Source organism: Grampus griseus (genome assembly GCF_964374135.1).
Source record: "Grampus griseus genome assembly, chromosome: 7".
Classification (NCBI taxonomy): Eukaryota; Metazoa; Chordata; class Mammalia; order Artiodactyla; family Delphinidae; genus Grampus; species Grampus griseus.
In genome coordinates this window covers 103071145-103098302 of record NC_139001.1, presented here as the reverse complement: position 1 = coordinate 103098302, position 27158 = coordinate 103071145, and the positions used below count along the sequence as shown (strand labels likewise).

At 43.1% G+C, this 27158-nt stretch overlaps 1 protein-coding gene across 4 annotated transcripts in view; it reads right to left on the bottom strand.

Annotated features, from left to right (window-relative positions):
• Nucleotides 1-16747, bottom strand: part of MARCO (macrophage receptor with collagenous structure) — a 32868-nt gene extending 16121 nt beyond the window's left edge. For 3 of the 4 annotated variants that reach the window (XM_082658337.1, XM_082658338.1, XM_082658340.1), the window contains exons 1-4: nt 16601-16747; nt 4088-4189; nt 3040-3192; nt 1635-1709 (exon numbers count right to left, since the gene is read on the bottom strand). In XM_082658337.1, coding sequence (XP_082514463.1) covers nt 1635-1709; nt 3040-3192; nt 4088-4189; nt 16601-16709 — 439 coding nt within the window. In that variant the 5' untranslated portion in view covers nt 16710-16747. The remainder of the gene's footprint in view (nt 1-1634; nt 1710-3039; nt 3193-4087; nt 4190-16600) is intronic. The other variant, XM_082658339.1, reaches the window with a different exon arrangement.
• Between the last annotated feature and the right edge of the window lie 10411 nt (nt 16748-27158).

Sequence of the window (27158 nt, the reverse complement as noted above, 5' to 3'; positions counted from 1 at the left end):
CACAGCCAGAGCGCTCGGGCCGTGCTTCTCAGAGCCTGTCCCCTCCATGTCCAGGGTCAGAACCCTCCACGATCTCTAAAACACAGACCTGCATTTTAAACAAGCGCCTCAAATGGTTCTTATCCATGACCCACTGCTTGAGAGGCACTACTCTAGAGAGAGCGCTGGCCATCGAGGGAAGATTCTAGATGCTTAAAGTCCTCCTTCTGGAATCAGCCCCTTAGCCCTCACTGCCAGCGGTCTCCCCTCCTTCCCCAGGCCCCCCTCAGGCCCCATTTCGGTCCCTCACCTTCTCCTCTGAGCTCCCAGCACTGCTTGTGTCCCCACTGGCCACACGTTGTACCTGGCAGGAAATTATTCCCCCTCTCACTTTACTCTTAGCTTTTCCATTCCTGTCCTTTGCTCACCGGGACAAAAGGGACCACAGCTGTGCCCCTGGGATGCCTGGTGACCCTCCACCCTCTGAGTGACCCTGCCCCACTCTGGCTCTGAAGGTTGAGTGAGCGTGTGTGAGTGAGTTTGTGGCTGGGCGGTGAGTGCGTGTGAGTGCGTGTGTGGGCATGTATGCATGTGAGTGTATGTGCACATGTGAGCACGTGCACGAGTATGCTGGTGCATGTGTGATTGTGTTGCATAAATATGTGTGCACACGTGTGTGTGAGCCCGTGGGTGTTTGAGTGCCTCTGTGTGTCCCTAAACTCTCCTTCTACTCGTCCTCCCCCTGAAAACCTCCCTGGAAAAACCCTGCTGGTGACCTACAACACTAGGTTGTTTGGGATTCCCCCTTCTCTTAAAGTCCTTCCAAAAAATTAGTTACTCGAAAATGAGTTTCCCTTTATCAAGTTTCCCTTCTGTAACTGGTGGTGTTTTTCATTCTGTCTCAGTGACCTGGAGGCTGAGAGGATCTTGGTTTGTTTATTTCCCCCTTTCTTGCAAATCCTCTCATTTCGCTTTTTCCTCCAGTAACGTTTGTCTTTGCACCTTTACAGCTCAGCAGCCTCAACCCCTCCAGGGATTGGAGGTTTGAGAGTCTAAGTGAAGAGCAGAGCGGACTGTAACAGTGATGGAGGCCCCCTACCCCCGGGGGCAGCCAAGCCCTCACATTCTCTGACCCAGCTATGCCGTGGCGATTTGTAAGGCAGCTGGGCAGGTTAAGGCCACAACCTAAAAGGGAGAGACAATCATGTGCTTTGAATCGTTATTTTAACCTCCTAGTAACCCTCTGAGGCACTCTTGTCCCCATTTTACAGACAAAGAAACTGAGACTCAGAAAGGTAAGGGAATGCTTCCGAAGTCACAGAGCCAGTCTATGGTGAAGGCAGATGCGTCAGACTCTGGAGTCTGGACCAAAGAGCTTGACTCTTCCCGGTGAGGCTCACAGGCTTGTACTCTGAGCACCAAGGAGGGGCTTGGAGTGTCCACACCCCTCCAGCCACACCTAGCTGTCTTCCCCGGGATGCAGGTACTTCCCAGTAACCCAGCCCATCTAGGGTCTCACTTCAGGTGACCTCCCTCACATACAGACCCCACCGGGTGTTCAGACTCTGGGGATGGCGTGTGTGCCTGCGGACCCCTGCAGCTGCTCCGAGACAGCCTTCTGTGCACACTGGAGCACACACCCAGCCCCTGCTCACCTGCCTCTCCCTTGATTCCTGGTGGACCTTGGGGTCCTGGGGGGCCTGGAAAGGAGAAGGAATTCAGAACGTAGCCTGCACAAAGGAGGAGAGAAAGGATTATGGGGTCTATAGACAGAGGCAGGTTTCTGCGGCTCCATCTCGTCTGGGGCCCCCATCTCCACTGGTGGCCCTGGCAGACGGGGGAGGCGAGGGCCCCTTTGGACCTGGAAGACTTGAGGAGAAGGGGCAGAGGCACCAATGCCCCAACCAGCAAGGGGGGGGCAATGCCACTCACACCATCATTCACTTAACGAGTGTCACTGAGCACCGAGGACCAGCCAAACTGTGTGGAAGGGACACAAGAAAAGACAGAGCTCCTTCCTCCAAGGAGCTCATGGCCCAACAAGCAAAACACAGCCGTGCAGATGGTGATTCCCGAGGGAGGCTGAGTTCGAGCGGCAGCAGTGCCACTTGAGCTGGGTGACCCTGGGCACACCCTCTCATTGTTTGGGGCATCAGCTCTCTCGTCAGTGAAATGGGGTTCATATACCAGTTATGCAGGGCTGTCCTGAGGCTGCCACATGGAGACCAGCACGGAAAGCACACCCGTGCTCTGATAAATGGTACCCATCACTGCTGCCACTTACGTCAGATCTCTCCCTTGCCAGGGCTGCTCTGCGGACCACAGCCTCCCAAAGACTCGGGTGGCCGGGACAGGGCTCCTTGTCTGGCCTTGGTCCATTCTGGTTGCTATAACAACACACCGCAGACCGGGGTGGGAGGACCTTAAACATCAGAAATTCACTTCTCCCACTGCCGGAGGCTGGAAGCCCAAGATCAGGGGACGGCCTGGCTGGGTTCTGGGGAAGGTCTTCTGGGCTGCAGACTGCAGCCTCTCGCTATGTCCTCACATGGTGGGAGGAGCCAGGGCTCTCTCCTCTATAAGGACAGGCCCGCTGTCCTCTCCCCTCGAAGGTCCAGGCACTGGCCAGCCTGGCTTGGTGCCCACTGGTACTCTCTCCAGCCACAGACCGGTATTAGTTTGCTGCTTGGGAGTGGTCCTGGAAATCGCCCTGGGCTCTGTCCTGCACACTCTGGATCAGTCTGAGGGCTCTGCGACTCAGACCCGGCCTTTGGCTGGTTGCTGCAGACCTTGGCCCTTGGAGATCACACTCGTCCGGACAGCATCCTTGGTTCCTAGGTCCCTGACCCCACTGTCTCCTGGAGAGCTGTCTGCAGCCACCCAGGGTGCCTGTAACTTCATGCCCTCCCCATACAGCCTTCACCCCCTGTCTTGGCCTCCACACTCTCATACGAGGCCAGAGAACGGGATTCAGGTCCAAAGGCCCCTTGGTCTGCCCACGAGACGCTCCCCCTTTCCCGTCCTCTCTGGGGAGTCCCAGCCCAGGGGGTAGGGGCCAACCTGGGATCCGAGTAAAGTTGTCCACCAGTCGTAGTAGGTGCTCCTGCCTGGTGCGGACGCGGATGAGCTGGGCCTGCAGGAGATGCTCGGGGACCAGCGTTTGATTGTTGTAGGGCGTCTCCAGGGCCTGGAGCCGCTTCTGCAGATTCAGAACTGGACACCCCACCGCCACACCTGCAGCATCCTTTTAGGGACTTCATTAAAGTCCTAGGCACTTGAGCATAACCCTGACATTCTGTGTCACATGTGCATAACTCTGCGTCCTGAACAGGTAAGCACGTGTTTAGTGTACCGTGCGGACTTAGAGTGAGCACACAGAACTTTGTCTGTGTCTTGCATGCGTGCACTCCACACTCAGATATGATGTTACACGACCACAGAACGTACCTACACCCTGTATAACCACTGCGCCCACGAATAACCTGCATGCAGTTAGGAGCTTTGTGCATGCTTGGACATGAAAGTGTGGCCGCTAATGTGCTGATCTGGCCTAATCATGTGTAACTTTCATAAGCGTGTGACGTGTGTTTATGACAATTGGCCACACGGCGTTCTTGAGGGACTTCACTATCTGCTGATGGAATTGCTTCATGGCCTCACCATTTGGATTGGGAGCACTTTGAAAGTCAAATCACGTTCAAATGAAACACTCTGACCAACAAAGGTACTTCCCATTCAGAGGCAGGGAATCCTTGATGTGAGAGGCACGAGACACATCCTTGTGAGATCACTTCATCTTTCACTACTTCAGACACACACAGCCTCACACATGTGGTCCCTCTCTCTCTACCTCCCTCCCTCCCTCTTGCTCTCTCTCTCTCTCTCTCTCTCTCACACACACACACACACACACACACATGCAACACACACTCCCCTTTCTGCTTCCCCCTCTTCTCTCCCCACCATGCAGACCACCCAGGGACTGAGAACTCTCTCCCAGCAGATAGGGAGCAGTGGCCCCAAGGGCTCTCCTGTGAACCTGTGCCTTGTGTCGGGCCGGGCCACACTGTCATCCCAGGAGGGACCAGACAGGACCCAGATGCTTTACCTTGCACCACCAGCAGCCCAGCACCTGCGGTGAGCAGAATCAGGTAGATGAACAGCAAGACCGTGAAGCAGTTTATCCCATTCCTCTTCTTGGGCTTTGGATCTGAAACACAACCCAGGCAGACGGCTGCTGCTGCAGAGGGCAGAGAGCAGGGGCCCCCAGCCTGTGCCCGAATCCCCTCTGTATGAGCAGGGGGCTGCCCATGAGGTCCCACAAGGGGAAAGACACAAAGGCCCACGACCCCCAGATCATCTTCCCCTTGATTCTCCTTGCCACAAGGCAAGGAGTGTCATTGTCAGCCCCTCACTTATGTGGCCAGGCGAAAAACCCCTGTGCACACATCCTTAGCTGGAAGGGCGCAGTCCTGTCAGCCTTTCTCCCCATCGAAGCCCCAGCATGGAACCTGCCACAGGGGTTACTCAATAGATGTACATCAGAGAAATTGATGAATTAGCATATTTCAATTTCAAAATTCTGGGAGGAGGATGATTGTTCCTGTTTTACAAACAATGAGTGGGGTTTGGAACAGTCAAGAAAACCTGATAGGTTATAAGACAAGAGCTGGAAATCACGTCCAGGCCTTTGTTTTCTTTTTAATTACAAAGGTAAAACGTGCTTAATATAATTCCTCAAACAATATGGAGAGCATTTCAAGGATTAATAATCTTATAATTAATCCCCTGAGGTCCTAACCCGCTGAGGTAAACTTTGTTAGCATTCTGGGTTGTGGCCTTCCTTCCATCTCCCCTTCCTCTCAGAAACTTACAAACTCACATCCTCCTAGATAGACTTGTTTTTTTTTTCCTTTTAATTTTACTCTAATGACATCATGTTATAATTACATATTACAGTACATATCAATTATAGCACATGCGTTTTCTGCAGTGAAGGAGTTTTCCATGGACTTCCCTCTAGTTTTCTCAGTAGAGAGAGATTTAACTGTTCTCTTTAATAGTTGCCTCGTATTCCTTGAAGACACGTGGTTATGCTCAGTCTAGCACAGGGTGTTCCCCCCACCCCCATGCACCCCTGGAATCTAGGCCCACACAGCAGCCTGAGTGAGTTCTCCAACACACAACCTGCTCCAGTCACTCCCTTGCCCTCAGCCCTTCAGCTCACTGCCCTCAGGACAAACAGCTCCCCCTGCTGGTTCATGTAGCCTGGCCTCCAGCCAACTCTCCTATGGCCACACCTCCATACCTCACCTCCCCGCTGACACTGACCAATGGTCAGGCCAGACCACTGTGGTTACACCCTTGTGACTTCAGGCAGAGTATCTCCTCTGAATACCCAACCTCCCTTCCTTCTTTCTGCATAACTAATTCGTACTCATCCTTTGGGAGCACAGTAGATCTTTTCCTGCTCCAAGATAGATTCTCAGACTCCCCTCGGCTGGGTGGAACCTCGCTCTGCTTCCCCACATCACTGTATTTTTATCCACTGTGGCCCTGAGCACCTGAACTGTATATATGTTTCAGTATCCTCCATATGGCCTGGAAGTTTCTTAGACTGTGTTCCAGCACCAACATGGCGTGCTGGAAAGATGGTGACAGGCTAGATGAATGGATGAATGAGTGGTTTGGGTGCTGAATGTGTACAGAGTTGAACATTTTGAAGTGTTGGGAGAGCATCAGGAATGCAACTTAAGACCTCAGGTGTCCATATAGTCATGATGGTGAAGATGGATAACTTACAGAGGAAGCCTCACGTTTAATAGAAGATGGTGGACGGTGAATACTATCTCATAGACAGCAACCAAACATGATGAAACATAGCATGCGATGGGAATAGAAAGATAAATTATGCTTCAGAGACACAGGTACCATAGAGGTCAGAGGTGGAGGTGAAGGCCAGCACGGAAGATAAAGATATTTTCAAATTACATGGTAGCACCATGGTGCAAGGCATTTGAGTAAGGATGATGAGAGGAAAAACAGACATGGTAGTGTGATGGGAGTAGTTCAAGCCCAGAATGCTTTTTAATTCAGAGCTATCACCTGGCATAGAGGCAAGGTATTTTAGAAACTGGGAACTTCAAATCTGTGAGCTTTGTCTAACTCACTCTATACAAAGCAGAGGATCTGATAAATTCTTTACCCTTATGTTGATCATTTCATCTCTTAGTGGTTAGAATAAACTGTCATGGAAATATCTACTCTCGTTTGGGGTTGACCAATGAGCAAGAATTGCTTGAGATGAGAGAATGAAAATTTAAAAAAAAAAAAAAAAAAAGCTTCAGGTGAATAAGAATGAGCTTACCTGGAGTAAACTATGGTTATTCTGGGTAGAGATTTTAGGGAAGCAGGTTTTAGAAATTTAACAGCTCTATTGTCTGACTCACAGTGAAAATATGGCTCCAGAGAGAAATAAAATTTCAATTCCATAAAAGAGCTCAGTGAAGAAAAAAGGTTGCACACAAATTTTAGGGTTCCCAGGCCTTCCATCTCCCAACCCCTCACCAAGTGGCAGAATATGGCTTGGTAGGTGTACTTCTCTCCTACTGTAACACTAGTGGAAATCAAGTGGGAGCCCCTCTCCCCACATTCCCAGCACTGAGCTACTGGTGAGGCCCAGGGAAGTGGTCTCTGCCCTGTGGGTTTGAGGTCTCCCACCCTCTACTTAGTAGCACTGGGCAATGTAGAGCAGTGTCCTCTGCCCCTGCAGGCAGCACAAGCAAAGGGCAAGAACACCAATAGCACAGGAAACAAAACAGACTAGAATAGCATGGTCAGGGCTCTGAAAATTAAATTGTGATTGGAACCATAGCCCACAAAATGAACCAGAATCTATCTAATAAATCTAAATAGTTTATGTAAGAAACGTAAACCTAAAATCATTGAGATGACACAAATGTTGGAATTATTCAATAAGGATTTTAAAGCAGCCATCACAAAAATGCTTTAATGAGTAATTACAGATAAAACTTTTTTTAAAAATGTTACAAAATAGAAGATATATAAAAGAACCAAATGGAAATTGTATTATTTCAAAACACAAAAAAAATTTTTTAAACGTCACCACATTGGCTCAATAGTGTAATAAATACAATAAAGGAAAGAATCACTAATTCTTTCAATGACTGATAGATAGATAGAACTAAATGATAGAACAATAGAAATTGCCCAATCTGAAAAACGGAAAAAATCATCAACAAAAACAACAAATAAACAGAGCCTATGAGACAGGTGGATCAATAAAAAAGAAAAAAAAATACATAATACTTATATCATTGAAGTCCCAGAAAAAGCGTGAAGCTGAAAAAATAATCAAAGAAATAATGGTAGCTGAAAATTTCTCAAATTTGGGGAAGACATAAACCTACAGATCCAAGAAGTTGGGCAAATCCCAAACATGGTACATTCAAAGAAATCCATACCAAGACACATAGGCAAAAATCTGAAAAATCTAGACATAAAGAAAATTTAAAATCTGAAGAAAAAGAAAAAATTTTGAAAGCAGCCGGAGAAAAATGACACATTACCTATAAAGTGATACCAATTTGGAATATCAGCAGATTTTTCATCTGAAACCATGGAGATCAGCTAGAAGTGGCACAATATTTTTTGTGTGATGAAAGAAATGAATTGTCAACCATGAATGCATGCTTTAGCAAGGTATGGGAAATAGAGATTCTCAGATGAAGGAAAACTAATAGAAGTTATTGCTAGCAAACCTACATTTAAAGAATGGCTAAAGGAAGTTCTTCAAATAGAAAGTTAATGATAGTAAGAGAAGGCTTGGCACTTCCGAAAGGAAGAACAAGAAAAAGGAAAGAAGAATGGGTAAAATACAGGGCTATATATTCGACCATACTTCTCCTCATGATTTTAAAAATCACATTTGATGGTTGAAACAAAAATTATGATGCTGTCTAATGCGGTTCTCAGTGTATGCAGAGGAAATACCTCAGGCAATTCATTTTAAAAAGTGAAGATGATAAAAGGACATAAATGGAAATAAGATTTCTACACTTTACTCAAAGTGATAAAATGTTGATACCAGTAGACTGTGATATGTTATGTATGTATATTGTAATGCCCAGAGAAACCACTAAATAAACTATTCAAAGAGATGCACCACAAAAATCTTATAAATAATTAAAAATAGAATTCAAAAAATGTGCTCAAGTAACCCATAGGAAGGTAAGAAAAGAGAAACAGATGAACGGGAAACAGAAGAAACAGAGAAAATACAAAATAGGATGGCAGATTTAAGCCTAACATACCTATAATTACTTTCATGTAAATAGTCTAAATATACCAAGTAAAGGGTAGAAATTGGCAAAGTGAATGGAAAAGCATGACCCAATTATAAGCTGTCTATAAGAAACCAAACAGTAGAGCTTCTATTCACATGAAACAGAGTTGATACAACTGAAAGGAGAAATGGACAAATCCCAGTTATAATTGGGGACATTAATACCTCATTCTCAGCAATTGATAGAAAATCAGCAAAGGTATAGAAGAACTGCACACCACCACCAACCAACAGGATCTAATTAACATTTATAGAATACTCCATGCAACAACAGAAGAATACACATTCTTTCCATGCATACATGGAATATTTACTAAGACCATATCCTGGGTCATAAAACAAACCTCAACAAAATGTAAAAGAAATTAAATTTTACAGATGTTCTCTGACAATAATGGAATAAAAATAGAAATTAATAACATACAGGCAGAAAAATGTCCAAACCCTTGGAAATTTTTTTAAAACTTCTAAATAATGCATGGGTCATAGAGAAAGTCTCAAAGAAAAAAAAAATTTTTCACAGAACTGAATGAAAGTGGAAATACAACATACCAAATTATGGGCTACATCTAAAGCAGCACTGGAAGGGAAATTTACAGCACTAAAATCTTACATTACAAATGAGGAAAGATCTCAAATCAGTAAACTAAGTTCTTACCTCAAGAAACCAGGAAAGAAGAGTAAAATAACCCTAAACAACCAGGGAAAAAAAAGAAATAATAAACACCAGAGCAGAAATCAATGAGACTTAAAATAAGGATACAAAAGAGAAAATAAAAAACAAAAATCTGGTTCTTTAGTGGCATGGACATATATACACTACCAAACATAAAATAGATAGCTAGTGGGAAGCAGCCGCATAGCACAGGGAGATCAGCTCGGTGCTTTGTGACCACCTAGAGGGGTGGGATAGGGAGGGTGGGAGGGAGGGAGATGCAAGAGGGAAGAGATATGGGAACATATGTATATGTATAACTGATTCATTTTGTTATAAAGCAGAAACGAACACACCATTGTAAAGCAATTATACTCCAATAAAGATGTAAAAAAAAATCCGGTTCTTTGAATAAAATCAATGAAATTTATAAAGCTCTAGCAAGACGGACAAAGATAAAAAGAAAGAAGACACAAATCACCAATATCAATAATAAAACAGGGTATATCACCACAGATGCTGTAGCCATTAAAAACAAAATAAGAAAATACTACCACTAACTATGCTCACAACTTAGAAGGAACGAAACAGTTCCTCAAAAGTCACATACTACAAACACTCAACCAAGATGAAACAGATAATATAAACATCTATGCCCCTTAAATAAATTTAATTCGTAATTTAAAATCTCCTATAAAAGAAATATCCACGTCCAGATGATTTTATTGAAATTTCCTAACAAACCTTTAAAAAAAGAATTAGCACCAAGTTCAAACAATCTCTTATGGATAACAGAAAAGTAGAGGACACTTCCTAACTCATTTTATGTGATAAGTATTACCCTAATATGGAAACCAGACAAAGGCAGTACAAAAAGAAAACTAAAGATCAATATTTCTCAAGAAATTTGGTACAAAAATTCTCAACAAAATAGCAGTAACCCGTATCAAGCAATGCATCAAAAGGATTTACAGGGGCTTCCCTGGTGGCACAGTGGTTGAGAGTCTGCCTGCCGATGCAGGGGACACAGGTTCGAGCCCTGGTCTGGGAGGATCCCACATGCCGCAGAGCAACTGGGCCCTTGAGCCACAAATACTGAGCCCGCACGTTTGGAGCCATGCTTCGCAATGAGAAGCCATGACAGTGAGAGGCCCGTGCACCACGATGAAGAGTGGCCCCCGCTCGCCACAACTGGAGAAAGCTCTCACACAGAAACGAAGACCCAACACAGCCAAAAGTAAATACGTAAATAAATAAGTTTATTTTTTTTAAAAAAAGGATTTACATACCATGACTAAATGGGATTTCCAGGTATACAAGACTGGTTCAATATTAGAAAATCAATGTAATCCACATATCAATAGGCTAAAGAAGAAAAATCATATAATCATATAGTTGATGCAGAAAGAGCACTTAACAAAATGTAATTCATAATAAATTGTCATAATTATCACTCTCGTAATAACAAATTTATAATAAACCTGTCAGCAAACTAAAAAAGAAGAGAACATCCTCAAGTTAAAAAAAAAAAAAAGAGAGAATCAACAAGCTATCTAAAGCTTACAGTCAGTCTTAATGGCAAGACAGAAAACTTTCCTCCTTAGGTTGGGAACAAGGCAAGGATGTCTGTTCTCACTCTCTTTTTCTGTATACAACTGGAAAACAAGTGCAAATCGAAATTTAAAACACAATGGTGGGACACATTGGCGCAGTGGTTAAGAATCTGCCTGCCAATGCAGGGGACATGAGTTTGAACCCTGGTCTGGGAAGATCTCACATGCCGTGGAGCAACTAAGCCCGTGCACCACAACTACTGAGCCTGCACTCTAGAGCCCGCGAGCCAAAACTACTGAGCCAGCGTGCCGCAACTGCTGAAGCCCTTGAGCCAAGAACCCATGCTCCACAATGAAGAGTAGCCCCCCCTCACCGCAACTAGAGACAGCCTACATGCAGCAACGAAGACCCAACGCAGCCAAAAATATATAAATCAAATACATAAATTTATATTAAAAAATGGCATTTACAATTGCTCCAGAGAAAATGAAATATTTAGATATTAAATTTAACAAAATGTATACAGGATCTGTATGCTGAAAGTTACAAAATCCTCATTAAAAAAAAAAGACCTAAATAAATGCAGAAACATACCATGTTCACAGATTGTAAGACTGAACATAAAGATGGAAAGATGTCAATTTTCAAACTGATCTAGAGGTGTAATATAATGCCTACAAAATCCCAGCAAGGTTTTCAATGATATAAATTTATACCAAAATGTATATGGAAAGGCACAAGCCCCAGAATAGCTAAAATCATCTTGAAAAAGAATAACTTATGAGAAATAATGTTACCTGATGTTCAGAATTACAGTAAATCTACATTATCCAGACAGTGTGGGATTGGTGCAGGGATAGACATGCAGATTAATGGGACAGAATAAAGAACACAGAAATAGACGCACACAAGTATGCCCAACTGATTTTTGACAAAGATGCAAAAGTAATTTACTGAAGGAAGAAGAGACTGTTCAGCAGATGGTGTTGAAGCAATTGGGCATCCATAAGCAAAACACACAAACCTTGACCTAAACTTCACATCTTATTAAAAAATCAACACAAAATGAACCATGATATTGTCATGTAAAACTGTAAAACTCTTAGAATTAAGCATAGGAGACATCTTTGGGACCCAGTGCTAAGTGAAAAGTTCTCAGACTTGACACCAAAAGCACAATCCATAAAAGGAAAAATCAATAAATTGGACCTCAATAGAATTAAATACTTTCGCTTTGCAAAAGACCTTGTTAAGAGGAGGAAATGACAAATTACAGACTGAGAGAGAATATTTACAAATGATGTATCTGGCAAAGGACTTGTATCTTGAGTATATAATGAATTCACAAAACGTTTAGTTTTAGTTTAGATTAGTCAAAAACCAAACGATCCAATTAAAACGCTGGCAAAAGTCACGAAGAGACATTTCACTGAGGAGGGTGTACCAACAGCAAATGAACACATGAAAAGATATTAGCTATTAGGAACGTCATTAGCTATTAGGAAAATACAAATTAAAATTACAATGAGGTATCACTCTCACGTGTCTATCCAAATGGCTAAAATAAAAATAGTAATAATATCCATTGCTGGCAAGGATTGTGAATCAGTTGTACGCTGCTGGTGGGAATGTAAAATGGTGCATCCACGCTGGAAAAACAGATCAGCTGCTTCTTGTGATACTAAACATATATTTAGAGTCCAGCCATTGTACTTTCGGGCATTTATCCCAGGGAAATGAAAACTTGTGCTTACACAAAAACTTTTATGTAAATGGTCATAGCAGCTTTATTGGTAATAGCCCCAAACTGGAAAAACAACCTAAATGTCTTTCAATGTGTGAACGGTTAAACCGACTGTGTACATTCATATCATAGAATAATACTCATTAATAATACTCATTAATAAAAGAACCAACTACGGATACATACAACAACTTGGATGGATCTCGAGGGAATTATGCTATGCGAAAAAAAGCCAGTCTTTAAAAAGTTACATGCTGTGTAATTCTATTTATATAACTTTCTTTAAATAGCAAAATTATAGAAAGGAGGAACTGATTAGTGGTTGCTGGGGGATAGTGATGGCTGGGCGGGGAGAGAGGGTATGTGCGTCTATGAAAAAGTATCATGTGGGAGATTTTTGTGGTGACGGAACTGATCCATATCTTGATTTTGGTGGTGATTACACAAGTATACGCATCTGATAAAATTGTAGAGAACTACATTCACACACACGAATGAGTGCGTGTAAAACTAAAGAAATCTAAGTAAGCTCTGTGGGTTGTACCAATTGTTTCCTGGTTGTCATATTGTACTAGAGCTATGCAAGATGTTATCATATTGTACTAGTTTCCTGGTTGTCATATTGTACTAGAGCTATGCAAGATGTTATCACTGGGGGAAAATGGGTGAAGGTCACAAAGACTTCCCTGTACATTTGTGTGTTTTGCAACTTTTGATTGCAAAAATTTACAATTATTTCACACAAAAAAAGTGAAGAAACACTTCTGGGTAAAGTCAGATTTTTACAATTTACAATTATTTAACAATAAAAAGTGAAAAAACACCTCTGGGTAAAGTCAGATTTTAAAAAAATTCTAAGAACTAGTGACACGACAAAAAATAAAGTCAGAACAATGACATGAAATGAAAGAAGTCATATCAGCAAGGCTGACCCTGCACAGACTCCAGGGTTAAGGTTTGTTAGGAGAATATTTAAAATTAACTTCAGAGCAGGAAGAAGGGACAGCTAGCTCTAATGTTGGGGCCAATGCTTAGTGTTAATTAAAACAAACAACAAAAAAAAACATAACTTTCTTTCATAATTTGTATTTTTGGGGGTCTTCTCTGTCAGGAAGGATGTTCTTCAAATAGAAATTGATGGGAAGAAATATCATGAAGAAATGTGTGAGACCTGAAATAGTTGAGGGCTTTGGGTGAGAGGGCCAGATTACATTCCACAGACGGGCAAAAGGTTGCCAATGTGGTAACAGAACTTGAGAAACCAGACACATCAGGAGACTGACAGGAAGACCTGAACCAGACAAATGCTCATATTTTCAAGAAGGTGAAAGGAGCGCATCCCAGAAAGATACGGTCCACAGGGACAAATGTGAATTCTCTCGTTCAGGCTCAAATGCTCCATTGTTGAAGGGGAGAGGGGCTGATCCTGGTTCATAAGGGAAGACCTGGGGTTTTGTTGGACTTTCAGGGCAGCAAGAGCCAGCAGTCTGTAGCGCCTCTTCAGAAAACTAAAGCAAATCTTCAGCTACAGAGAGCTAGGTAGGTAGGTAGATAGATAGATAGGCAGATAGATGAATAGATAGATAGACAGGTAAACGAGGCTGGAGCCGTTTAGTGCTGAAGTAAGTAGTTTTTTCATCTCAGTAAAGCCCTGAGTGGGTAACTGTGTTACAGAGCCTCACCGTGAGTGCTGTCCATGATGGCACTCATCTAGTAAGTTCCATATGTTCTTTGTATGAGGAGGTAGAAGCTGTGAATGCACTTAGGAAAGTGTCCCATCCAAACTGGAGCGACTTTGGTCTGGGGTTAGATTTTTACTTCGTGGTATCTATAACCCCAGTCAGAAATCTGGGATTCACCCTTGACCCTTGTAGCATCCTCACTTACCTTGTCCCCCCACTATAGTCTTACTGATTTGACTTTTTAAAAATATATATTTATTTATTTATTTGGCTGCACCAGGTCTTAGTTGCAGCACGTGGGATCTTCGTTGCTGCATGTGGGACCTTGGTTGTGGCATGTGGGATCTAGTTCCCTGGCCTGGGATTGAACCCAGGCCCCCTGCATTGGAAGCATGGAATCTTAGCCACTGGACCACCAGGGAGGTCCCTGATTTGACTTCTAAAATGTCTCCAGAGCATTCTCTTTTCCTTCCACACACCCACTGCCTCACATCATCTCTTGCTGCCAAGCTCGTCTCTGTCCTCAGGGTTACTCTTTCCAACTCGTCCCCCATCTATGACGGTGAGTAACCTCAAGTGCAGATCACTGCCTATCAGCCCAACTTCAGTCTCTTCAAAGCTCCCCATTGCCCTTGCCACTTACAAATAGGCACTTGCCATCCACCTCTACAAGGATTAAATCAGGAGCCGCTGCAGCAGCTGACCTTCAACCACCCCTGAAAGGAGTTCAGTGGGGAGATCAGGAGTGAGGCTCTCTGCACTCTGCGAAAAACTGGCAGAACAGGTCTTCAGATAGTTAGATATTTTCAGGAGAAGATTTTATGAGCCCAATTCTTGCATCTCCTCTATTTAGAAAAGCGCTAAAATCATGAGCAGTGACATCTGCTCCTTTTGACTAGCAACGAGCCTCTGCCAGCATGTGTGCTTGACTGCACATCCCCCCTTCACTAAAGTCATATATAACACTGCCCTTCCCCCTGCCTCTTTGGAGCAGTTTCTCAGAGCTCTCTGAGATGTTGTCTCCTGGGCTAGAGTCCTCATTTTGTCCCCAATAAAACTTAACTCCCATCTCTCACATTGTGCTTTTTCTTTTTTCTTCAGCAGACACCCTCAGGATAAAGTCCAAATTAATTGGTCCTAGTCTCAATCCCCACTGAGCTCCCCCACCCGATTTTGACCCGACAATATGGAGCTATTTGTATTTTTTCTGATATTCCTTGGGAAGGTGTCATAAACATGTTGTGCCCTATCCCAGCTCCAGCCTCCATCTCCTTTCTCTAACGAATCCTTGCTATCCCATTAAACTTTAGAAGAGCTAAAGCTCAGCTCTGCCCTCCAGGGTCCCACATCAGCTTAGATCTGTCCATAAAGTCCTGTGCAAATCTCAGTGACAGCCAGTAATGAACTGTATAGAAATGGGTTATGAATAGGCTCTCTCTGCCGCCCTCCATCCGACATAACTGTGGGCTCCCTGAGGCCAGAGGCCAGGTTGATCCATGTCTATTTTCTCAGTGCTGAGTGCAGTGTCCAGCATGGAGTAGGTGCCAAATCTGTTTGATCACCTGACTTTGCTTGAACATTTTTAGTATCTTAAAAAGGCATGTGTCCAGAACACTGCCTTCTCCAAAGTTCTGAATAACCAACAATTATTAAAGTCATTTGCACTCCTGCCTTCTCTGTTACCCCACTGTGAACACCTAAAGGCAGAACGCTGGACCCTTAATCTTTGTACCCCCATAATTCCAGCCGCTGACCTGAACAAACAGACCCTGGGCGAGAGGGACAGTCAGGCCAGGGGACAGAGCTGCAGTTGTTCCTGCACATACAGTCTCCAGAAAAGAGAGTGGGAGTGGGAAAGACTGATCAACTTGGAAGACAATTCCAAGAGGATATTCTGAAATGGGAAATCAGAGATCTCCTGTGGGAAGCACTCACCAGTGACTTTGAATGCTACAAATTCTAGAAGATTTAAAAAACTGCATCACCTGTGTAACACTGAAGGCGAAAATAAAACAACAGTTGACTGAATTTTTAAAATCTGAGTTTAATCTAAGACAGACTAATTATGAAGCTGTAACATACCCTAGCCCACACCAAATGGAGAACACACTCCCCGAGGAACACATGAGTTTTCACAGAAGACATCTTAAAGAATTTTAACAGAATTGCATTAAATAAATTTTCACAGAAGACATCTTAAAGAATTTTAACAGAATTGCATTAAATAAATATGACACTTGGCTTCAGTTTTGTGGAACTTTTTCATCCCTCTTGTTTTGCATTGTCCTTTCATCACACACGTCACAAACATAATCTGTGTGTCAGAATGAGACACTAATAAAAAGGAGGGACATATAATAAGCATTAGCATTAATTGAAGGGAAAATATTTAAATACAGTTTAAAGGAGTCACGAAGCTAAAAAAATCCCTGTATGCTAAAGACACAGCATCTATTACTAGCATTATACAAATTTCCAATGGAAGCATGGAGGTATTCCAGAAATGTATTATTGACTCTCTAAGATGCAGACCTAGACTTTCAATGGACTTGTCTATTCTTATGCCGCCAAGAGAAAGACTACATCACAGGCAGTGTCATTACTGGGGACTAATACTTTACCATTAAGTTCAAAGGTCTCCATCGTAGACAGCATGGTTTGGTCCAGAGTCGTTCTTTCTCTGGCGCTAGCTGAGAGCTCTTTCTCCTTGAGAATTTCCTCATTTTCCATTGCTAAGTTTTATAGATGGCCAAAGTCCTGGAGCCAGCAGAAATGCTCCCCACAAGAGGAACCACTCGGGGAAAGATTGTTCCCTTTTAACTACTGCTGCTACTGGTGGAGCACACAGCACTTCCCTTGGCTCTGATTTCTGAATTTGCAAAATGTTTCCTGACATGATCAGGCTTAGGTATTTCTCAAACATGGGCTATTTACATGTGGAGCTCCTACTTAGTGCAGCTGCTTGTTAAAGGGGGTGTGGGGAGTTGGGACACAAGTCACAGGTCCTTGAACCCACCCCTTGCTCCCAGGCCCCTGAGAGCAGAGCCGATGATCCCCCACACTTTCTCCATCTGTCCAGGCCCTGCCATCATCCCAGACCCTGTTTATTGTCGTGGGACCTCTCCAACCCACCGTGAAACCTGCCTCCTCTGACCTACTTCAACCCTTAGAGTTCATCCTTGCTACTCAAAGTGTGGGCCACGGACCAGCAACGTCAATATCACTTGGGAACTTTTTATAAAGGCAGAGTCTCAGGTCCCACCCCACAAAGACTGAATTCAAATCCACAGTTTAAAAAGGTCCCCAGGTGGTGTATGTACACATTCAAGTTGGAAGCGCCTGGCTCTACCCCATACATTTTAGTGTTTAAGTATGTTTCCTCTCATAGCTTTCCTGTGTTCTCTCTGTGTGCGTGCACATGCGTGCTTGCTCTGGCCCCAGTAAGATCTGAGCTACTTAAGAGAAACCCCTTTGCTCTGCCCCCTACACCAGGCACTCCCCACCAGGGAGGTTGTATAGCACAGTAGTTAAGAGACAGACTGTAAAATCTTGAATGCCTAAGTTCCAATTCCACCTCCTGCAATCAGCTGTGTGACCACAGGCAAGTCATGTCAGCTTTGAGCACCTCACTTTCCTTATTTGTAAAATAAGGAAGGTGGTAATGATTTTTGTGTACATTAAATGATTTAAGTGGTATAAGGTGGCCAGGATGAGTACTGACACCATGGTGCTGCTATCACTAGAGACATTGTGAACCCACTGTGTCCAGGGAGATGAAGGAAACAACCTTTGCCTTAAAGGAGCTCAGTCTAGTATGCAGGATGATAGTGGATACAACTGATTTCCAGAAAATCGCTGTTTGGTGATTGGACCACCTAGGAGGACAGAGGTGGCCCGGAGGCAGAGAAGGCAGAGAAGGCAGGGCTGGGAATGCCACAAGGAGCTTTTCCATCAGATCTGGGTTTAAAGGGATGACTTGGAAAGTCACCTGTAGAGCAGAATAAGGTGAGGGCCTTGCAAGTGGGAAAGATGGCAAGTGTAGCCTCACAGTGGCCGGATGCTTGTGGACCATGGACCACTGGACTATTTGGGACATGAGAGGTGAGGTGGCAGGAGACGAGGTTGAGCTAGGTCAAGTCGCTTTCTTTGGCCTGTGGCATGGCAGAAAGTAAAGGGGCAAGAAAGTCAGGAAAGAGCATTACTGGCAGCGCCCCACAAGGTAGGGGCCCCCATTGTGCCCACATTTCAACATTCAGGAGGTCCCCGGTTCGGGCTGAGGGCTATAGGAGCAGAAGCCAGGACAGAAAAAGTTAAAGGAGAGAATTGGCAGTGAAGAAATGAAGGCAGCTGGCAGCTCCAGTCACAAGTTTAGGGGGGGTACCCCCCAAGAGGGCAGGGGCTGTAAGGGCCTCCCCTGTGGGCAGGAAATCCCCTGACAAAGGGGTGGCTCCTCTCTCCGCCTGGTCAGCTCAGCTCCGACCAAGGGCAGTCCTCACTCATGGGGGTGCAGAAGGGACACTTTGGAAAATGCTGTGTGTTAATTACCGAGTGTAGCCTTCTTCGGAGGGAGCATTTAGTGGATGTCAGGTTTCGTCATTTAGCTCTGGCTCTGGGATCAAAGAGACTTGGGACCCAAACCCAACTCTTGCATTAACTTGCTGTGTGACCTTGGGTGATTGAGTTAGCTTCTCTGAACCTCAGCACAACGTAATAGCTCGTAGAAGGATTAACACATATACATTACTCAAAACTTCCAATAACTTGTAACTTGCCTCTGATCTTGTGGTTAGAAAGTGATGACACCACAATGCAAACCCAGGACTTCCTGCCTCTACAGCTTGGTTTAAATCTAGTTTAATCTAAGGGCTATAATCCAGAAGTTCATACCAGATGAGCTTTCTGAAAACACACATGCCATTCCCCCAACCCCAGCCAGAGATTCTGGTTTTAATAAGAAGCCTCATGGTTGGTTCTAATGCACAGCCAGGCTGAGGACTGCTGTGCAGAATAGTAGAGCAGTCACAGGCAGCACGGAGACATGTGTGAGCCCTCGGGACTCCATCCTCGGAGGATCCATGCAGTTGAACAATCAGAAATTACTGATATTCACCCCTTTTGATAGTTGATAAATAAATACTTCATAGGATTGCAGGGCCAGACTAGGCACATGAGGCACTAGCGTGGGGTGCAAAAGATTCAGTAATCAAGCTATGTAATATTTGAACACAGTTTTTAAAAATCAAAATGAATGCAAAAAGCCCATCATGAAAACAAAATCAACATTTTAAATAAACCACAAAGATCCCATGCTGCATTTTGCAATGACTCTGGTCACCCGCTCACCTGGTCCCAGCCCTGCTCCTTACTCGGGGTTTCAGCATCCTCATTTGCAAAATGGGATACCAACAGTTTCCCTGTTTGTCCATAGGGTGGGTGTGAGGATCAAACGAAATAATGAAAGTCTAAGTGTAAGCAAAAGGGCTTTCAGGGGAATAACATCTTATACCAAGCCGGCACATAATGTAAAACTCCTGCATTGTCGATGCTACCCTTAAAAATACCTTAAGTCTCCCATAAAGTGCAAAACACACAATTTGGAGAATATTGCACAGTTTCTTCCTAAGTCCCACTCAGACACTTTTATCTCCAGAACACAGATCTGGCTGTTGCTTCCCTTGAGCACCAGGTGAAGTGGTCGACTTGCATTTGGGGACCATGCTGTTCAAGAAATGCAGGGCTTGGCTTTCTTTTTCTTTCAGAGTGCATATAATTGCACTGGAGAATTTAAATGTATTTTCAGAGGGGTTCTGGTGTAGTTCTATGAAGGTCTGATGTTCTCCAAACTGGCTTCATTAGACAGGGGTAATGGGGCTGGAGTCCTAGGCAAGCACAACCCAACTCATGGTAGCCTCTGCAGAGCTTGACTCTCTATAAACTAGCCTAGTCGATAGGCCACCTGGCAGATCACCGAGAACTCCTGAGTAAACCCATTCCCGCTTAAAACTGGGGCAACCATGTTAACACATGATGTAAAAATCAAACCAAAGTATTCAAACCAAAGTATTCAAAACAAACAAACAAAACCTCACAGCAAACCGGCAAGCCGAGACTCTGGGATGGTCCTTGAGTCCCTGTCACACCTCACGGGCAGCTTGGCCATTTGTTCTGTCGTCTTCTTAAGCTCATCAGTGGAGACAATGGAAAGAGGACCTGGGCTGAAGAAAACGTAAAGGAGACAAATATTAAACATTTCTATCTATTGACTTTACTTTTCTTGCCAGTCGTGCATGACAGTAGTGGTCAGTGTCTCCCAGGCCTAGCCTAGCACCTACTTAATAATTTCATTAATGGTACTTCATGAAGCATCATTACTGCAGATTCATTTTAAAAATTAAAAAAAAAAATCAACACCACAAATGATCATCATTAGGTGAACAGGTAAATAAATTGAGGTGTACCCATTCAATGGGATACTAACCAGTAATAAAGAAGCGGCGACATGGGTGAATCTCAAAAGCCATTATGTTGAGTGAAATAAGCTAGACCCCAAGAGAACATATTGTATGACTTCAGTCACATAAGTTTCCAGAACAAGCCACACTCATCTATAGTGTCAGAAAACGGAGCCACAGTTTCCAGGGGTGGAGGTAGGGAAGCATTGACTGCAGAGGAGCACAGGGGAAATTTATGGGTTGATGGCAGTGTTTTGTGCCTTGATGAGGGTGTTAGTTACAAAACTCATCAAATTTTACTCTTGAAATATATATATATATATATATATAGTATGTAAATTACACCTAAGTAGAGTTAATTAAAACAGAAATTAAAGAAAAAAGATGACAAAATTATTATTGTTGGATCTTGGCCCACCTCGCAGAAGTTTGTCCTTTGAGAGCCATTGGAGGGTGTAGATGGGGTGAAGTGTGTGTGAGGCCTCGCTGAGCCACCACACCTTCTCTTCCCTGTGTAGGGATGCTCACACACGTTTTGGGATTGCTGCATCAGGACTGCAGCCTGTGTCCTCAGAATAGAGGGAAGAAAAGGGAAGCAGACTGGTCTACGATGGGACTTTCCCACTGACCCAGCACTCCCACCCAGGGAACACCCAGCACAAAGGCCAGGGAGGCAGCTGTGCATCTCTGGGCTGATTTAAAAAACGCAAGTTCTCCTGACCAAAGATGCCACCCTCTGTCTTCCGGACACCTACAATGTTTTCACAGGGGCCAAACATTTTATTACCCCAGTTTAAATGTATCCCTTTCTTGGAGATTATTCATACTGACGTGTAAACAAGCAATATTATTCCTTTCCCAGAGAAGGTTTTGGAAGTTGGAGGAGATGCAGGGGCAGGTGAGAGTTGGAGCCACCCTGGATTCTGGAAGCCTCTGCACAAGAAAATGTTAAGTATGCACTAAAAGAAAAAGAGTCACTCTTAGAAGTTGTACCAAGGGTCACCTGTGCTAATTATCATTGATCTGAAACAATTTTGCCTGAGCAATCCTGGACTGGGAGCAATTGGGATGGAACAGAGAAGATAGGAAATCAGTCAGAATTGCCTGGAGGTGGTTGTCAGTCATCCCCCATTCATTCAACAGATGTTCACTGAGTTTTTACTCTGTCCCAAGCTCTGCATTGGTAAGAAAACAGACTCATACCCTCTCCAATGATCTGGTTCTTCCCCTCTATTAGTCACATGCTGTCAGGGTCATAACCTACCTTGTCATTTTTACTCATAGTAAATCCTTCATAATCACTCATCCGTTCTACTTTCTGGCCACAGCACAGATCTTTACAGCTCTTCCTTCAGTATGCTATTTCTAACAGTCCTTTGCCTCTAGGACTTCTGATCTGTTATTCTGCCACTCTTCCACTGTCCATTCCCCAGTTCATGTCCTTTCTCCCATTTAAATTTATGGTCAGTCATTTTAATCACACCCGGTACACACCCTCAACTCCCTTGCCCCTGTTTTGCTCCATTGTACTCAGTTGACAAAAAACATGGCAGAGGTTAGATCCAACCCTCTGTGCAACGGAATGTAACTGGAGTAAATGATGTGATCATGGTGGTGGTCTCATTTTAATCTTGTGACATAAACTGCAAATGAACCTTAATCAAGACTATAGTTCTTTATTCAAGTAACTCTCCCAAACAACTCTTTCATCTTCACTTCATCTCCTGTCTTCACTCTCAGCTGATGACCTTGCCCTCCTCTTAACAAAATTCAAGAAACCAGAAATGGAAAACCAGACTCCCACCACTGCCGGCATCTCTACCAAGATGCCATCTTCCTGCCTTCTTATGACTTAGATGAACTGTCCAAGCTCCTGTCAAGAAGCACTCTCTCAACCTGTGCACTAAATCCCATCACCTCTCACCTACTTTCAGGTATTTTCCCAGCAGCAGTCCTTCCTTCTCTCTCCTCTACAACATCAATGATACAGTCTCCATTGGATTGTTCCCAACTGCTGAACATACATACTATTAGTTTTCCATCCTGAAACATTTACTCTTGGTCCACTTCATGCAACCTACTACCTAAATTTTTGCTCTCCTTTGTGGAAAACTTCCTCAAAATTGTTGTTGATACCCATTGTCAGTAATTCCTCTCCTTCCATGCTTTTAAAATCCACTCCAATGGAACTTTTATCCCCATCGCTTAACCAAAACTGCTCTCATTAAATCACTAATGGATTCTACATGGTGCCCTCCTATGGTCAAATTTTAGTCCTCCTTTTTTTTTATCAGAAGTGCATCATAGGGTTCCTCACTCTCTCCTCCTTGAAATAATCTTTTATGTTGTCTTTTAACACATTATTGACCGGCAGATTTTTGCAGAAACTAGTGCCTGTGGCCAGAGATTTGTTATGTAAGTGAATAGTGAAATGTCTCTAGTCAGTAAAGTTTGGGTAACAAAAGACGTATTAAGACGTCTCTGGTCAATAAGTTGTTAGGACATAGCACTTTTTTGATAGTTTTCCTACCTCACTGGTCACTCTTGGTTAATTTTGCTCATTTGTTCTCTTTCTTCACCTATTTATGTTAGGGTGCCCCAGGATTTGATCCTTTGTCATCTTTTCCATTTATACTCACTTCTTCGGTGAAGTTATCTGGTCTCATGTTTAAATTCCACTTATGTGTCATTATTCACAAATTTATATTTCTAGATCAGACTTCACTCTTGAATTTCAGATGCCTATATCTACATACATGTTACATAGACATCTCAAGCTCTATGTGCTCCAAATTTTGCTCCATCTTAGTTGATGGCAAATTTATCACTCCAGTTGTTTTGATCAAAAAACCTGACACTGGGCTTCCCTGGTGGCTCAGTGGTTAAGAGTCCGCCTGCCGATGCAAGGGACACGGGTTCGTGCCCCGGTCTGGGAAGATCCCACATGCTGCGGAGTGGCTGGGACCGTGAGCCATGGCCTCTGAGCCTGCACGTCCGGAGCCTGTGCTCCGCAACGGGAGAGGCCACAACAGTGAGAGGCCCACGTATCACAAAAAACAAAACAAAACAAAACAAAAAACCTGACACTAACCTTGACTCCTTTCTCTCTCTCACACTCTTTCTCTCTCCACATTCAATCCATTAAGAAATCCTTTGGCTTTACCTCCAAAATAGATCCAGAATTCGAAACTTCTCATCATCTCCCCACTACCACTCTGGTGCAAGTCACCACACTCTCTCTCCTGAATTACTTCACTAACTTTGTTTTTTGTGAAGAAACAAGATATTAATATAATATTCAAACTTAGTATTCTTTTCTTTCCAATTTTATTGAGATATAATCGATATACAGCACTGCATAAGTCTAAGGTGTCCAGCATAATGATTTGACTTACATACATCATGAAAAGATCATCACAATAAATTTAGGGAACAACCATCATCTCCTATAGATACAAAATTAAAGAAATAGAAAATAATTTTTCCCTTGTGATGAGAACCCTTAGGATTTACTCTCTTAACAACTTTCGTACATAAGGTTCTGCAGCGTTAATAATATTTATCATGCTTTGCATTTCATCCCTACTTCAATAATTTTCTAACTGGTGTCCATACTACCATATGGTCCACATTCAATATAGCAGCTAGAGTTATCCTTTTAAAACATAAGTCAGGGCTTCCCTGGTGGCACAGTGGTTGAGAGTCCGCCTGCCAATACAGGGGACGCAGGTTCATGCCCCGATCCGGGAGGATCCCATGTGCCGCGGAGCGGCTGGGCCCGTGAGCCATGGCCACTGGGCTTGTGCATCAGAGCCTGTTCTCCGTGGCGGGAGAGGCCACAGCAGTGAGAGGCCCGCGTACCGCAAAAAAAAAAAAATAAAAAAGTAGAAAATAAGTCAGGCATGATGTCAGGGAAGATGATGGAGCAGAAACTAGCAGGAATCTATCTCTCAGCTGAACAACAATTATACTGACAGAAACTGTGTGAAGTGACTATGTTGTAACTCTGAAATTTATTTGAATATTTGCGGCTTCAATGAAACAGCTTGGCTGATAAATTGCAGTTCATTTCTACTGATTTTAGCCATCAGCATGGTGACAGCTAACCATCTCCTACCTGCCCCTCACTCCATGGCAGGCATTTGTAGGGACAGCAACACACATTTCTGGCATGACTTGACAGGGCCAGAGTGTGCAATAAGGACCTTGTCCTCCAAATATTGGGGTTCTGTGTTCTGACTACAGATTGCTCCTTCAGATTACTAATGGGAAGGCATGAAGGCTGTATGCCCTTGTTTCAACCCTCACCTGCTGAATCAGCTTTGAGGAGATTTACAGGAGCAGTACCTGCTGTTTTGGGCATTCAAAAACAACCCTATATATGGAGGAATTTAGAAAGCAAGTCCAGGGAAGGAGGCAGATTCAAAAGAGAGCTGAGAAAACCTTAGGTTTTCACTGTAGGCTGATCCCCAGCACAGAGGCACCCTAGAACAATTTTTGAAAAATTAAAACAACAACAAATTTTTTTAAATTAAAAAAAGCCAGCAATCCAGAGGAAGATGCTAATTTACAGATTTACCACATTATAAGATTCAAATGTCCCAGCTTTCAACCAAAAAAAATCACAAGGTGTACAAAGAAATAGGAAAGTATGGCTCATTCAAAGGAACAAAATAAATGGACAGAAACATACTTGAGGAAGCCCAGATATCAGATTGACTATACAAAAACTTTAAAGCAATTCTCTTACAGATGCTCAAAGAGGTAAAGGAACACATGGACAAAGACAGAAAAGCAATGCATGGACAAAATGAGAATATCAACAAAGGGGTAGAAAATATAAAGATGGACCAAAAAGAAATTCTGGAGCTGAAAGGTACAATAAGTGAAATGAAAGGTACACTAGAGGGTTTCAAAAACGTATTTGAGCAAGCACAAGAAAGAATCAGAAAACTTGAAGATATGATCATTGAGATTACTGAGTCTAAACAGAAAAAAAAAAAGAATGAAGAAAAAGTAAACAGAGTTTAAGGGATCTGTGGGGCACCATCAAGCTGACCAACATACACATTGTGGGAAGAAGGAAAAGAGAAATGGCAGAAAGAATATATGAAGAAATAATGGCTGGAAGCTTTCCAAATGTGCTGAAATATATTAATACCCACAAATCCAAAAAGCTCAACAAACATGTAGGATAAACTCAAAGAGACCCATAGTGATACACATTATAGTCACATTGTCAAAAGATGAAAAGAATCTTGAAAGCAGCAAGACAGAAGTGACTTCAAGGAATCCTCAATAAGGATCTCTGTGAGACAGCACACAACACTACAGCAGCAGAGTTTTTGTATGCTGTTGAAATTAAGTTGGGATAGATTCTAATTAGAATGTTATAAGTTTAGGATGTTGAATGTAATGGTAACCTAAAAGAAAATAGAATTTATGCATAAGAAAATGACAATAGAAATCAAAATGTTTCACTATAAAAAATCAACTAAACACAAAGAAGGCAGTAATGGAGGAAATGAGGGGAAAAAGCTGTAGTTCATGTAGAAAACAAATGGCAAAATGGCAGAAATAAATGCCTCCTTTCAGTAATTATTTTAAATGTAAATGGATTAAACTCTCCAATAAAAAGGCAGAGTTTGGAAGAATGGATTAAAAAAATATAATTCAACTATATGTTGTCTACAAGAGACTCATTTTATTTTATTTTTTAATTTATTTTTTGTCCTTGAGATGTTTTATTTCATGAATTTTTATGCCCTATGCCCAAATAATTTTTTGATTGGAGTATAGTTGTTTTACAATGTTGTCTTAGTGCCTGCTGTGCAGCAAAGTGAATCAGTCATACATATAAGTATATCTACTCTTTTTAAGATTTCCTTCCCATTAAGATCACCACAGAGCATTGAGTAGAGTTCCCTGTGCTATACAGTAGGTTCTCATTAGTTATCTATTTTATCCATAGTAATGTATATATGTCAATCCCAATCTCCCAATTCATCCCACCCCGCCTTCTCCCTTGGTAACCGTAAGTTTGTTCTCTACATCTGTGACTCTATTTCTGCTTTGCAAATACATTCATCTCTACCATTTTGCTAGATTCCACATATAAGCGATATTATATGATATTTGTTTTTCTCTTTCTGACTTACTTCACTCTGTATGACAGTCTCTAGGTTTGTCCATATCTCTGCAAATGGCACTATTTCATTCCTTTTTATGGCTAACTAATATTCCATTGTATATATGTACCACATCTTCTTTATCCATTCCTCTGTCAATGGGCATTTAGGTTGCTTCCATATCCCGGCTATTGTAAGAGTGCTGCAATGAATATTGGGGTGCATGCATCCTTTCGAATTATGGTTTTCTCTGGATATATGCCTAGGAGTGGGATTGCTGTGTCATATGGTAGTGTTATTTTTAATTTTTTTTTTTTTTTTGCGGTAAGCGGGCCTCTCACTGTTGTGGCCTCTCGTGTTGCAGAGCACAGACTCCAGACACGCAGGCTCAGCAGCCATGGTTCACAGGCCCAGCCGCTCCACGGCATGTGGGATCTTCCCAGACCGGGGCACGAACCTGTGTCCCCTGCATCGTCAGGGAGACTCTCAACCACTGTGCCACCAGGGAAGCCCTTTAATTTTTGAAGCAACCTCCATACTGTTCTCCATAGTGGCTGTACCAAATTAGATTAGCACCAACAGTGTAGGAGGGTTCCTTT